The 15,354-nt window shown below is 46.2% G+C and overlaps 1 protein-coding gene across 2 annotated transcripts in view; it reads right to left on the bottom strand.

Annotated features, from left to right (window-relative positions):
• CUNH10orf67 (chromosome unknown C10orf67 homolog) overlaps positions 1–15,354 on the bottom strand; it is a 140,545-nt gene that overhangs the window by 66,683 nt on the left and 58,508 nt on the right. The window contains exon 9 of one of the 2 annotated variants that reach the window (XM_088454222.1): positions 14,965–15,030. The exons of the other annotated variant lie outside the window; for it this stretch is intronic. Within the exon in view, the coding sequence (XP_088310348.1) occupies positions 14,965–15,030 (66 nt within the window). The remainder of the gene's footprint in view (positions 1–14,964; positions 15,031–15,354) is intronic. 2 annotated transcript variants of the gene reach the window in all.

Raw genomic sequence — 15,354 nt, forward strand, 5'->3', positions numbered from 1 at the left:
GATAAATGGGCCCCAATGTGAAAGCCGATTCAATTTTCAGCTCCAGCCTGCTGGGCTTTAAACTAAATGTGAGTGCCGCTTTAATCTTTCAGCTCCAACCCACCAAGAAGCAGCGGCTTGTTGCGTACTGCGCATGCATCGCAGTGTGCGAATCAGCTGCTGCGATCGGAACTGCATTCAAAGTGGTGACGCAGACCCATCGCAGAGTGATTGACAAAAAGTGCCATTTGTGGGTGGTAACGGGGGGTGGTCGGGGGAACGCAGATGTGCCAGTGCGTTTCAACGGCATTGCAGGGCCGTGCATACATTTGCCACTGCGATACCATACACAGCCTGAGGCCTCAAAGCGTAAGTAATTCCTGAGTGAGGTCTGACCTGCCTTAACTGTGCATATGGGTCCGATGGTACTCGATTGTACCGATGTTTTCGCAGCCTTGTTAACCATTACGGATGTGCGTGTAAGGTAAAGTGGATGTCAAGTGCTGCGGTGGCGACGGTATTCCGATCACAATAGATTAGCTTACAATCGTACTGAACTGTGGGCCTGATTCAGAGCCGCTCGCTCTGAATCAGGGCCGGCGTTTTTAATTTTTGGAGCGGTCTCTCTGCCGCTCGCATAACTGTGGGTGACCACCCACAGCTATAGCGAGCGGCCATGATGATGGTCGCGATGGTCAAGACCATCACGACCATCGGGCTTGCGACGAGACCCTTGTGGTAGGGTCTCGTTTATCGCAAGCCCCAGACAGGCCCACCAAGAGCCGTGGCGGGCCCGGTTAATAGGGGGCGTGGCCTAATCGCGGGAGGCGTGACCACGCCCCCTTGGCAAGAAAAAAAAAGATTTGCAGCGCCGCACGCTGGGGAGTGGGGGCGCTCTAAGCCCCCTCAGCCCGGCGCAAAGCCAGGGGGGGGGGCGCGATCAGTGTGATCGCTCCCCAGCACAGGCATAGGAGACTGCTGCGGCTGCTGCTCAGCAGCCACGAGCAGTCTCCAACTGCGGCTCAGCACACGCTGTGTGCTGGGCTGCTGTGAGGGGGGGGGGGGGGGAGTGGCGCCGGACCCGGGCCCCCACCGGGCCCCTCAGGAAGCCCGGGTAATCTGTATCCGCCCCCCCCCCCCCTCTCGGCACCCCGGCCCCAGAGAGCTTTCGGCTCTAACAGAGCCGGAAGTTCTCCACTGACATCACTTGTGATGTCAGTGGGGCCGCCCCCAAACGGCAGGCGTTCTCATGGTAACGCCTCCGTTTGGGCAGCCACCCCCCCGGCCCGCCCACCAAAGGGGGCGAGCTGTCACTCAACATCGACAGCTCGCCCCCTTTGGTGCAAGACTCGGAGCGACGGATTGCCCGTCGCTAGCCGGGTCTCGCACATGCGCACGACGTAGCCGGCTCCGTCGTACGCATGCGCTGTGGGCCACCATCGACCCGGTTGCGGGCGCTCAGTGCTTGCGACCGGGTCTGAATAAGACCCTGTGTGCGTACGCTATATTGCGATCCATAGTGAACCAGGTCCTATATTCCCAACCACTTGAACAAGCACACACTTACACACTAGAGATAATTTTTTGTTTGGAGCCAATCTACCAGTATATTTTTGGAGTGTGGCAGGAAGCCATAGCAACCAGAAAAATATACAAACTCCACACAGCTATGGCCATGGTGGGAATTAAAACAAGACCTCAGTGCTGTGAGGTAGTAATGCTAACCATTACACCACACTAACATTATTAGAACCCCATTTTATGTGTAAGCAATGATAGTAGTTACATAAGAGATTAGTTTAGCAATACAATCTAACTAAGCCAGCAGAGTTGTGTCAGGATACTGACTATTTATTTAATTTGTTTTGTCTTGTGACTTACCCCTGCCATCTGACCTATGGATCTGGATGTTCTAATTTGCATGGGAGATCTGCTCAAACATGCAAACTGCAACACTTCCAGGAGTAAATTTATTCGATTTGGTCCAGATTTTTCCCGTTTTTCAACTTGGATCAATCAATAATCGCGACCCACGTAACAAATACCAACCAGGATTGTTGATATCTCCCAAATTAAACACGCAGACGCGGCTTCTGCATTTATAGAGCGTATCTGAGTGTTCATTGGCTGGGAGAGGTGAGCCCCCGCCTCTCTCAGCCAATAAACGGCTCCTCCATTTAGAAACATACACAAATCACACTAATTTGTGGATGTTGAATGACAACTCGCAGCTCAGGAGGTGGTGCATTGAAAACTTCTATTGAGTCCCCGATTTGAGTGTAATACCCCTTTTACGCCGGAGCTAAAACCCGGGTTATTGCAGGGTTAACCCGGGCAGCTCCATGGTGTAAAAGGGGAGAGGGTTGGATCCGCGGGTCGAGTGACCCGGCAATCCAACCCAGGTAAATAGCAGGGTTTAATACGGGCGTAGCCCGTGAAACCCTGCTGTGAGAACAGCGCACTCGGGGTCACGATGACCTGGAGTGCGCTGTTAGTCGGCCGATTGGTCCGGCTTCAGTGACGCTTGGAGATGGCGTCATCTCCAAGCGACCACTTTCACGCCGGAAAAGCCGGGTCTATGCAGACCTGACTCCGGTGTGAGCGGCGCTGACTCGGGAATATCCCGAGTCGGCGCCGGCAAAATTCCGGGTCTGATCCGGATAGGAACTTTGTTCCAACTCCGGGTCAGACCTGGAATTTAGGTGGAAAAGGGTTATAAAACAGTCGACTTTAGCAAAACTAATAATGGTAAATTCCCGATTTGTATGAAATAAGTGAAAAGTACTTAAGCCGATGGTAATATCATTTCTATTGTTCAAAACGGCCGAATTTGCGGCATTAAACCACCCGATTTCAAGCTGAAAAAATTAACAAATCACCGACTTTAATGATAGTAAATTCCTGATTTGCAAATAAAGTTATATTATCACCCAATAAAATACTATAAAAATATGAGTTCCACTCCGGCGCTGTCAGTGTTCCTAATTTTGGCGAAGTAAATAAAGGATCAGTCTTCGTCAGACAACAGGGTCCGAAATGCGTTGAATGGGTGAGATCTGGGATGTTTTGGACTGTGGACCAGTGGACAGAGCAAGGAGTGGGTGGGTGTCCGGGACCCCCCTAACCTGTTGCCGTTACCATCTAGAAGTTCGCTGGTATCCATGTCCCTTGCAACCCCATATTGTGCATGCACTTTGGGTGCTATGCGATGTGTTTAATGTTTTTTAACCCAATGTGAGTTTGATCATCTACTAAATTGTTTTTATTGTTCAACAAACATTATTGTGCTATGATATCTTGTCTCCTTGTTTGAGAGGAAATCCTGGCTTTATAGAATAGTTCAAAAAGGTGAAAGAAAGAATTATCTCCCTGTAATAGAATGTTTGAAGCTATAAAGCAATATTGTGATGAACTTATTATAAGAGCAAGAGACTGATCCTTTATTTACTTTGCCAAAATTAGGAACACTGACAGCGCCGGAGTGGAACTCATATTTTTATATTATTTGTACCTTAGGGAAATTTTAGGGTTTCCTCGAGTTCCCAGTGGCTGCAGTTTTTGCACAAATTAATAACTATTTCATGTTTATATTTGATATTATCACCCGAAAAAATGCAAATCGAGACCAACACGAATGTTGTTAAATCTACCCCCCAGTGTGTGCATTTATACGTGCTATTCCTTCCAAGCTGATTACTCAACTGAGTGTCCTTCTGTCTGTGAACTCTGCAAATTCCTGATTGGAACAGCAGGTGTAGTCCAAACTGTAGTGCTGGCTTTGAACTACAGAGATTGAAGATACAATTGCTCTCTGTGCATGCTGTTCCCTCTACACATCAACAGCATGCTAGTACTCAGGCTGCACGCCAAAAGTTCCCTCCTAAACTCAGCATGGGCGCAGCCATGTTGAATCCAGTCACCTGACTTTCCTCCACCACTCAGAGCGCTGCTACCAGACCACCTAACTGCATAAGCCAATCCTTGCCAGACCCAGGGTATAAGTATCCTGCACTGACAGCATTCAGTGCCTGAGCTTCGTCGCTACTGAACGTCCTCGGCTCCAGTTCCCTGACTAGCCATCTGCGGTTTACCAGGTACCATGTGTCCCAGCCGATAATCACAGTCTATTGGTTCCAGACTATAATTAGTCCTTTTGTTCCTGACGATATTAATACAAACCATCAAGTGCAGATGATATCTATCCAGCCATCGGGTCCAGCCGATGGCTCCGAGTTCCCTGGTTCCAGTTTGTACTCCAAGTCCAGTCCCAGTCCGACTCCAGTCCGTGCTCCAAGTTTGGACCCATTCCGGGTCCAGTTGCTAAGTACGGTCCAAGTTCAGCTCCGGTGTCTATTATGGTCTTTACGCTCCTTCCATTCTGCCCAACTGCATACACGCCCATCCTTACGCCAAACCTCCTGAATCACCAGTGAGGAGTTGCCTAGACCTCAACCGGGCAAACCTTATGCATTTATGTGTTATATACACCTTATCCACACAGCCTGCAGGTTATTTTATACAATATTTTCAATAATTTTGTGGCTCACACATAGTTTGTGTACAGAGATGAAATTAATTTATGTTTCAAATATACCTTATACATACAGCCTGAAGGTAATTTTATACAATATTTTTAATAATTTGTGCCGTAGACAAAGTTTGTGTACATTGAACCATCAAAAATCAAAGGTTTAATTATCTCAGTCATGGCAAAAAAATTCCATATTTCGGAATATTTGGATATGGGAGACTCAACCTGTAATACGTTAAAACAATACAATTAATAAAACAAACCACAGTCTGTAATAAACTGGCATTTTAATGAAGAACACAATATATAACAATGTTGACCATTCAATGTGACTTGCGCAAGATGCACCTCAAAGCGCCACCACTTTTCCCTCACTGGGAGTACCACCTGCTACTAATCTAGTAATAAGTAACCTGCTTAAAATTCCTTACTTTTATAATGTAAGCAGGAATCATGCAGATCTCTCCTGCAGAGGAAGGAGGGGCACCACATGGTGCAGGCTAGACTTCCCCCCTGTGGAGGTAGTCACATGACGCAGAGGTAATCTCGTGTTTCAAAAGAGGGCTGATTCAATAAAAAAAAAAAACATTAAATGCTTGCATATGATGGCAAGGGGAAGATGCAGCCAATGTCCACTTTGACATAAAGGCCCCCATACATCAGAGATGGATTGCAGCAATCGTGCAATCGATTGTGTATAAAAATCTTTCCCTTTTTCAATCGATTGTGGCAATTCTGCAATCTGCAATCGATTGAAAAAGGGAAAGCTTTTATACACAATCGACTGCAAATTGCACGATTGCTGCAATCAATCTCTGATGTATGGGGTCCTTTAGAAAGCAAAAGCCTTCCTGCATTGTGCAGGATTTGTACTGATCTACAGTCATCGAGTCTTCTACATCCTACACAGCGGAAGGGTGAATGATACCAAAGTAAGTGTGGAACACACGTTTCATCTTTAATGAGGCTTTGTTTAGCTCTTATTTTTGCCACTAAATTCAACAAATTGTATTATCATTAGAAAATATTAAATAAAGGTGCTAGCTGCATTTCAAGAGTGTCCTGTTGAGACCAGAAATTACATGAGATACTCCAGGAATAAGGTTCTGTCCTCCCTCATCCGCCCCCAGCAATGAATTCCTTCCCTGCAGAGCTTATAAAGAGGATAATAGCTGTCAATTTACTGTGAACTGATCTGTTCCAACTTCCCCCAGTTACTGACAGCTCTATCTTATGAAACGTTTATATGTTATACAGCTGTGCACTTCCTCACTAGTATTGTCAGACCAGTGCTTGTGTTCCTAGGGGCAGGTGCCCAATTGCTCCAATTTACAGCACTAGCCTCCCGCAGACTCTGTAGTTCTAGGTCGCCTGGCTGTAATATATATTGGAAACAGAAAGGCAGTTGTTGTTTACTGTTGCCCCAAAGACACCGATTATAATGCGCTCTCCTATGACCACATTAAAGGGCCCCAGACATCTGCGATGGATTGCCGCGATTCCGCGATGCCGGCATCGCAGGATCGCAGAAATCCAACATGTTGGATTTTCCCGATTTGACGATTGCGATCAAAAAATTATCCTGATTGTCTAATCGGGGACATTTAACATGGAAAATTTCAGTGATCCTGCGACGGATCGCTGAACATCGATGGTGGCCGGCTGGCGTTTCCACCCGGGAGATCGGCATTTCCGATCTCGTCACAGGATCGCAGATACCCCTCTCTGATGTATGGGCACCTTTAGGCCCGTATTAAATTTGAGGCGAAAGGTCCGGACTTTTCGCCTGCTGGACTTTTCACCACCTTCACCTGTTTTGCAGGCGGAAAAGTATCGCGCGCATCCCTGCTTATCCCCGTATTCAATTTGTAAGGACGCTAAAACGGGACCAGGCAAAAGCCCTGTCAATTTTCGGGAAATCATCCTAGCACCCCCCTAATGATGTCCTGACATGGGGGATCACTATGGGTACCCCCGATTTGGCCTGCTGAAGGGAAGTTGGGTTTTAAATAGTCGCGGCAGGTGAACAGATGAAGAATAGCATTTAGCAATTTTTTTGGGGAAAATAACTATGCCCATCAAATCTGGGGTACATGAAAATGGGCTCAAGCATATTTTTAAGTCCCTAAAATGTTTTTTAAACATTCTTCAAAAATGCACTTGCTGCTACTACCCGCAATGAAGAAAACACCTGTACATACTTGGGAACCCCTCTGGAATCAATTTCGCTATTTTATAAGTTTGTCCCCTATTTTTTTTTTCACCCCCAAAATGAAAGTTTCTTTTTTGTCATGATATATATATATTTTTTGACACAGATTACTTTTAGGGGACATTCCCAGGGATGCAGGCTATTTTTTTTTTAAGCCTGCACCCCTAAACCCAAATTCTGTACTTTCTTTTCGCCACCTACGCAGTGGTGAAAACTTATCCCCGTTTTTTTATAAAGACTTTTCGCACAGGCGAAAAGTCTTTGAAATTGAATGTGGGGATAAGTCAAACTGGCGAAAATGACATCATAACGGCTTTTTCACTCCAAATGGAATACGGGCCATAATAGCAAAACCATATCATCATATAGCACATTATTGAGGAAGCCCGAATTACAAACATTATATTTTATTATCCTTTATTTATATGGTTCCACAAAGTGTCTGTAACGCAGCACAGAGTAACAATTACCTTGGAAACTACCATTTCACTTTAAAAAGTACTCATGACATCATGAGTGAAAATAAAACACTCACTCAATGACCCAGACAGAAAAAAATCATTGACAACCATGAATGGGAAAGCACTGGGGGACATGTATAGTGTCGGAAGAGAACAAGAGAGAGGAGGGCCCTGCTCGACAGACTCTGGGAGATGGGGTATAACTGGGAAGCAAAGTGGGAAGAAAGAGTTGGGAGGGCAGAGAGATGAGAGCTAAAAGGGTGAGGATTAAGTTAATGCACAGACTGCAGTTGTGGAATTCTTCAGTGGTGTTTGGTAATAATAACGGTTATTATGCCCTTCTAATATATTCTAGTTTAGGAAAAGGGTTTTACATAATAAAAGCAAATATTTTAGATGTAAAACTCCTTAAAGTTCTTCCAAACTGAAATACCACCAGTGGTGCACTCAGAAGGGGTTTCTGAGTACCCAAAACTCCCCAGAGAAGAGCAGGAGCTAGGCTAGATGACAGCCAGCAGGTTTCCTTATAGATGCATGCTGGCAAGTGGTGTTACAGACAGGCCCGCGTGTGGACCAGTAGCTTAGCATCTCAATTATGAGTGGGACCCACAGTGCCAGCATAGGCAGATCCAGCGGGCAGTGCACACAGGGGGGCAGCTGTAAGAGGCAGTGGCGTAAGTTCATCCCAGACGCCCGGAGGCAAGTTATAATTTGGTGCCCCCATCACAGCCGCTGACACTGTTATGTAGCAATTTTCATGCAGACAGGCTATAGATAGATGAAGGCAGCAGCTGATGGTCTGACATGGAGCTCTCCACTAGTGTATGGTGGCTTCTCAGGTGCCGGGAAGAGGTGCATGTATTGGGCGGCCGTGACGGTACACTCCGGGTACATAGTTACAGTGGGGTGAATATGTTGTGGACAATGGAGGAGGTGCCCCTTCAGAGCTGGAGCCCGGCGGCAGGCGCCTCCGTTGTCTCCCATAGTTCTGCCCCTGGTAAGAGGTGAGATTACCAGGCTAGAAGGAGGACAAACTAGCCAGGATCGTAATGGACATGTCAGATGAGCTACTCCAGGCTACTGGTGTTAGGGTTCCACTTCAACATACAAAAGGGGGATTTGTGTACAGGAGTAGGTGGAGGGGTATCTGTGTACAGGAATGGGTGATTCTGTGTACAGGAGTGGTAGGTGGAGGAGATCTATGTACAGGAGAGGGGGAGGGGATGTTTATATACAGACAGGGGGCTCATGGAGGCTGATCTGTGTACAGGAATGTGTGCTTGGGGGGGGGGGGTCAGGAGACCATCAGAGAGAGATGGACTGGACGAGCAGCACAGAGAGTTCAGATACCAAGGAGATGAAAGGTGGAGTAAGGTCAACAGCATAAAGCCACATGAAGTGAATGTCCTTCACAGAAATGGGAAAAAGACAGAGGAAAGAGGGAGAGAGGGATTGAAGTGCGTACTCGCGACCTGGTAAAATACTAATATATATAATATATAAATTCAGAGACGGACACAGTGTCGACTTTCCCACAGTTTACAGATATTTTGCTACTGCGCAAAAAGTCTCAGGGTCCGTTTCAATTGTTTTAGATGCCCCCTGCTGGACGTCTATACGAATAGGCGGAGCAATTCAATTGTTGCTCCGTTCAGACATGTCTAAAGGGCTGGGGGACACATTCCTTCTTGCAGCCTCCTGATATGCGAGAAGAAATGTGCGCAAAGTCCGTTTTTAGTGGGGCCCCTAATGGTGGTTTAGGCGCCTAAATGGCAGTTTGGGCGCCCTAACCACTGCTTTAGACAGGTTTAGCTGCTTTGAGCAGTCAAATCCGATGCTTTTAGCCGCGTCAAGTACTAATGGGTGCCCAAACGGAGAAACAATTGAATTGCTACATGGGGCGCCTATTCGTATAGACGCTCAGCGAAAAGCATTTGGTCATGGTTAGAGTAGACCCTAGACTACCGCAAATGCCGATGGTGCGACCATGTTGGAATGTATACAATCTCCAATGCACATACCATGCAGCCTGAAAGTGGGTGTCTCAGCGCTCGTACACTCCATCGCACCATGGAGCACAAATGGACAGCTGACATTAGCATTTGCATATTCCAGCAACCGCTACTGTCAGCGCGGCCGCATTGGCAATCATCTCTGAATCAGGCCCTAGGGCAGGAGGGGGCAAAATATAGCTACCTCCCTTCCTCCACATCATGTATGTGGGACGCTCCCAACTGCACTGCACAGATGTTAGGGTCTAGGATGGGTTGGTAACACTTTTAAGCTGCACTTGCAGGGAGCTGGTAGCAGAAGAAGCAGGGTTGTGTCACTGGCTGCACTGGCGGGCTAGGGGGAGGCCCTGACCTGCACTGCTGGCGCATCCTGCGACCTACTCCTCTGCATAATGTGGGGAAGACGGAGATTACAGTCAAAGCCAGTGGGTAGAGTTCTCCAGTAAAGAAGAAAGTTTGCTGACTTATGGTTCCAACTCTCTGCATGGACTCTTTTGGCAAAGCTATGTGTGTGTGAGGATGGGAGTGACTCTGATGGGTATATTTACATTATAAAGGCCATCTGGGGGGGGGGGCTGATTGCATGGTTTAAAAGGGGCATGTGGAGTGGCCTGATGGCATAAGAGGGTCATGCCCGAGCAGTCTGCTGGCATAAATGGGGCACGCGGAATAGTTTGATGGCATAAGTACAGTTTGGCGCTTCTTGAATATCCATTAAACCTGTCACTCCAGTGCCCACATAAACATATATAATTTTTGATAGTGCCCATTTCATTTCTTTCACACCGTTCCTTGGACCTCATTCAGAGCCGCTCGCAAAAAGCGAGCGCTCGCTCTGAATGAGGGCGGCCGCTTTTTTTTTTTTTTTTTTTAGCCGGCCTCCTGGCCGCTCGCTAAGCTGTGGGTGACCACCCACAGATTTTGCGTGCGGCTAGGTGATGGTCGCGATGGTAGGGTCTCGACTGCCGCAAGCCCCAGTGAGCTTCCTGCTCTAATAGGGCTGCCCACAAAACCCACAAAGGCAGGTGTTCCTTCAGGAACGCCTCCGTTTGTCCAGCCACCCCCCCTCCCCGCCTACAAAACGTGGCGAGCTGTCGGTCAACATCGACTGCTGCCCTGTTTGTAGCGAGCCCCGGAGCGAGTGAATTTCTCACTGCGCGCGCAGTGCCCCACCATCGACCCGCTTGCGCGTGGGTCTGAATGAGGGCCCTTGTCCCAAGAGAGCAAGTCGTTAGGTACATGTATCGACTGATGCCAGAACGGTTACTTGCCACGGTCTTTGCTCATTGTCTAGGTGCTAACAGGTGCTGGTATTACCACCTGTGATGAGTGTTGTGCAGCCACCAACTATCCTGTTTTTGCATAAAGATCTGGAGCTGCGATGTCGCTGGTAGCGCCCCAAACGCCGCAACATGACATGCTGCTGGCGTTTCGGCGCAGCGACAGGAAGACTTATAGAAAATGGAGGAATGTTGGACAAGTTTTCTGGGCGTGCCGAAGCCAGTGGCTGCGTCTTTGGACGTAGCTTCACTGGCCTCAGCTGTGTGATGTCACTGAACACCCTGAATAACCCCAGGGTTACTCAGATGTCCGATGTTCATGCAGTTGATCCGATGATGCATCCTCGGATGCAGCAGCAGATCACAGAAGCCAGGAATGGGTATCTTTTTACCTAAGACGCCTCCTGTGGCTTTTGCATAGTGTAGCACAGCCGCTGCGTACAAAGGCACATCGGCCTTACTACTGCGCCCATCTCTGTATCAGGCACAAAGTCACATTAGTAGATTGCCTGCATGTAAGAATGAATAACGTCAGTACTAATGATAATCCAACAGATCAAAGTTCCAGAAACAGAACTGACTTGTTACATTCCTAGACAGTTTCTGTAATACATTGTATTATTGCTGCTGCAATTTAAATCTTAAGTACAATATAATAAATACAATATTTTTTCCAAAACTGTAATCATTAAGCAATTGGCCTAATTAAACAGATGATTATAATGGCTATGAAGTGTTTTTCAGAAACAGCAATTTACTGGTAACATATTTACCTGGTTATAAATCTATTATTTGTTAGGGAAACAGTTACATGCTTGTCTTATCGTAACATGTGTCTGGTTCTCACCAAGTGTCATGATTTCTGGAAATAAGTGTGATTGATACGGTGAGTAAACAAGTCTGTAATAAGTACAAGTTCTGAGCAATTAGGCTAATTCATTGTTAGATATGTATATGAAGTAACAGAAATCAGCTCCAGCCTACACTCTGGAATAGGGTGGGGTGATTATTCGCACATTATATATGTGAATTAATTACCAAATTACCTGGATTTCAATGAATAGTGCAATCCACAATATTAAAGGAGTATCTTCTTTTAGATAACTCCCTCACTTTTAACCTTCGGAGAACTAGATGGGGTGTGACATACCCCAGCAAGACCTAAACTCCTATAAGTTTTTGAAAAAATACTAAGTGCAAGTTGCAGTTTCATGTAGCTGGAGGTGCTACGTTGCCAGTTTTTGTGTAGTGACGGCAGTTAGTGCAGTTAGCGAGCGCTAGCACAGTGAGTAGACGTGCGTCAAGTGCGTGTGGGCATCTCATCCCCCACCTGGTTCAGCACCTGCCTTGATGTCAGCCAAGAGTAATCTCATTAAGACTGAGGACCTGATTCAGAGCCGAACGCTCTGAATCAGGGCCCTCCTCCCTAAAAATGGAGCGGCCTCTTGGACGCTCGCACAGCTGTGGGTTACCACCCACAGCTATAGCGAGCGTCCATGATGATCGTCTCGATGGTCAAAACCATCGCGACCATCGGGCTTGCGATGAGACCCTGCGGTAGGGTCTCGCTGCCGCAAGCCCTGGAGTGATTTTGGCTCTATCAGAGCCAAAATCACTCCCACTGACCATGGGAACGCCTCCGTCTGGCAGCCATGCCCCCGGCACGCCCACCAAAGGGGGCGTGCTGTCACTCACCATCGACAGCACGCCCCCTTTGCTGCGAGACACCGAGCGACAGCTTCCTCGTCGCTCGCCGGGTGTCGCGCATACGCACGACGGAGCTCCCTCCGTCGTGCGCATGCGCATTCGGGCACCATCGACCCGCTTGCGAGAGTCCTTCGCTCGCGAGCGGGTCTGAATTAGGCCCTGAGTTGTCTAAGTTTATTTTAATTATTTCCAATTGTTCATAAGTTACTAACGATTGTGATTCGAACAAGTTCCAAAGATCTTTTTCAAAAAAGTTGTTACTTATACGTTTAGTTTAGTTTGTTAAAAAAAATGTTTTTATTTTTGTTTCTTGTTTTAAAAGTTTAAAGAGTTTATTGCCTTTTTATTATTTTGTATTTATTTTTATACCTTAGAAGGAGAAAAATATTTTTACTGTCGTACTAAGGGCATCATTCAGCTTGGATCGCATGTCTGCGTTCGCACGCACCCGCCCCTTGCGAAATTATGCAAATTAATGCAAACGCATCACGATCGCAGCACTATACCAAGACGCCAACCAGCTTATATAGCCATATAAAGCCACCCACCTCCCATTACATACACGCAAGTCAGCAAAAACATCAGTAACATTGAGTAACATCAGACCCTTACGCGTAGTTGTGGTTGAGCTTGACGTGACTCGCGACTGCAAAACTTCCTGTTGCCATCTAGACCTCTGGATGTGTATGCCATCACAGGGGCTTAATTATGCACGCCCCTGTAACAGCGTTCAAATGCACAGGCACATCTGCATTCTATAGACCACCCCGCCCTACTCCCCAAACGGTGCTGCCTGTCAATCACTCTGTGATGGCTCTGCGTATCTGCTGCGTTCGCCTCCGCGATCGTAGTGGCCAATTCACGTACGTGCGCTGCAGCGCATGCGTAGACTGAAAATAGGCTAGGGGAAGGGGGGGTTAGGGTTAGGCACCCCCCCTAATTGATTTCAACTCGATCAACATGTTGTGTTTCTGGGGCTAAATCACACATTTACTACTAACACTTAAAAAAACAAATAAAACATTTTCTGTTAGTAAATGTGTGATTTTACCCTACAAATACAACATCGATGTTGATCGATTTGAAATCGTTTAAAATCGACCTTTAGTAAGTATACCCTCAGATGTCAGCTAGATTTACTTAGGGACACTTAATAGAGCATGCCTGCAAATGTAGTTTGGCATTTGCCTGCTCTGAAATTGAATCTAGGGCCTGATTTAGCAGCGTATGCAATTGCAATCTAGTACACCAAACGGCTGAGTGCTCAGTACTACGCATGCGTAGCCTGTCCATCTGAGCGCCGTTGCATAGGCGTGAATAAATTCGTCACTGCGATTGCATACGCAGCCTGAGTACTCACTGCATGCGACGAGACTTGCAGTTTCTGCAACTTGTCCTGCTGTAATTGTGCGTGACGGGCCGATGTGCTTCGATGTTACCGATGTATACGCAGGACTGCGAGGTATTACGGATGTGAGAAAGCAGTAGTGGGTGTCTGTATGCTGGCTAAGCTGTGGCAGGCATTAGCATATTTTCGCGGCTTCATTGCGTGCGATTACGCAGCTGCGATCGCAACTGCCATCCATACTGAATTTAAATAAACGTTTTGTCAGTAGATGCTATATTATGATGTCTGATAAAGAATTATTACTGTAATGTAATAAATAAAAAGTGTTCAGTGCAGATGGACAACCTGTGAGTAGTCACAAAGCTATAAATGGAACCAGAAGTGGGTTTGTCCAACAGCATCAGCAAATGGTGGACACATAAATCCATAGGACCTAGATCATCTCAGGGAACTGGGCAAGAAGGAAGAACCTGCTGGGGCTGATGTTTTCAGGTCCTACTGCAGACAAATGGACTGAGAGGCAGCATATATACTTATGTGCATAGTACCTCCACAGCTTTTGTGACCCATAATGAGTTAATACAAGGTCATAGACAAAGAATGAATTGTTGAGATACAAGTTCACAGGCTACTGTTTTGCACAAGTCTCAAACGGGTTCAGGTCAGAATGTCGACAGGTTCTAAATGTCAACATTGAGGAAGTCAAAGTGAACTTTAAGTCGACAAGTACAATGATGACGTTCACTAATGTCGTACTTTTATATGTCGACACCAAAATGTCGACAGTACCTTTTTGTGTTATTTTAAGGGTTTAGGTTTGGCTCAAATAAGCAAAAGAACTGTAAGTCCACATGCTGGTGTCGACATGTTAAATGTTGACATTATGAAAATGTCGACAATTAACCATGTCAACATTTATGAATGTTGACATTTTACGTGTCAACATATTGGTATGTCGACGTTCTGAATGTTGAATTTCCATACCACACCCATCTCAACCAGACTATACCCATTGCAATGCTGAGATACTGCATGATTGCTACCTACAATCTGGAACAGGAGACAGTTAAGGGCCCCATACACCTGCCTGCCATTTCCCCTGACGTGTCCAGAACCACCAATCTACCGGTCGGCTACGCCAATCAACGCCCATTGAAGATCGCCGATCTGCCGGGGTATTGGTGAAATTCTTCATGTTAAAAATCCCTGATTTAGCGATCCTGAAGATATTTTTGTCAGGATCGGCAATTCAGGAAAATCCAACTGGCGTCTGGGGATCGAGGAATTGCGCCAATCTGTCGCTGCTAATGTATGGGGGTCTTTAGAGAGGATATGACATCACTAGATCTTAATATTCTACGCACATGTCTTTTCTGATCTAGAGTTAAGCTCCCAATGCAACTGTGTAACATACTCTGTAACCACACACGGTACCTTTTTCTCTTTTTCCTCCAGCTTTGATCTCAGAACATTTTCCATATCTTGTTTTTGTTGCTGTAGCTGGAAATATTAAAAAGGTATTTTAGAAATGTCTTACATTAATTACTCTTATTACAGACATCTGTACCCAATGGAAAAATAAATTTTTAAGTGAATTCAGCTTATCTATTCATTAGTTCCGAATGATATTACTTAATGGTCTATTAATTATTCCTTAATTTCTACAAAAGTAGGTACAAATTAAAATTTTCACCTAATTTTGTAGAAATGGGACCATTCATTACAAAGGTAATACAGGAGATATCATGGATATCTCCTGCTTACATTTCAGTCCCGATCTGGCCCGGCGTCCCCATATAATAGTATGGGGACCTAAATTCATCA

This window comes from Taudactylus pleione, unplaced genomic scaffold (genome assembly GCF_031769625.1).
Source record: "Taudactylus pleione unplaced genomic scaffold, aTauple2 ptg000610l, whole genome shotgun sequence".
NCBI lineage: Eukaryota > Metazoa > Chordata > Amphibia > Anura > Myobatrachidae > Taudactylus > Taudactylus pleione.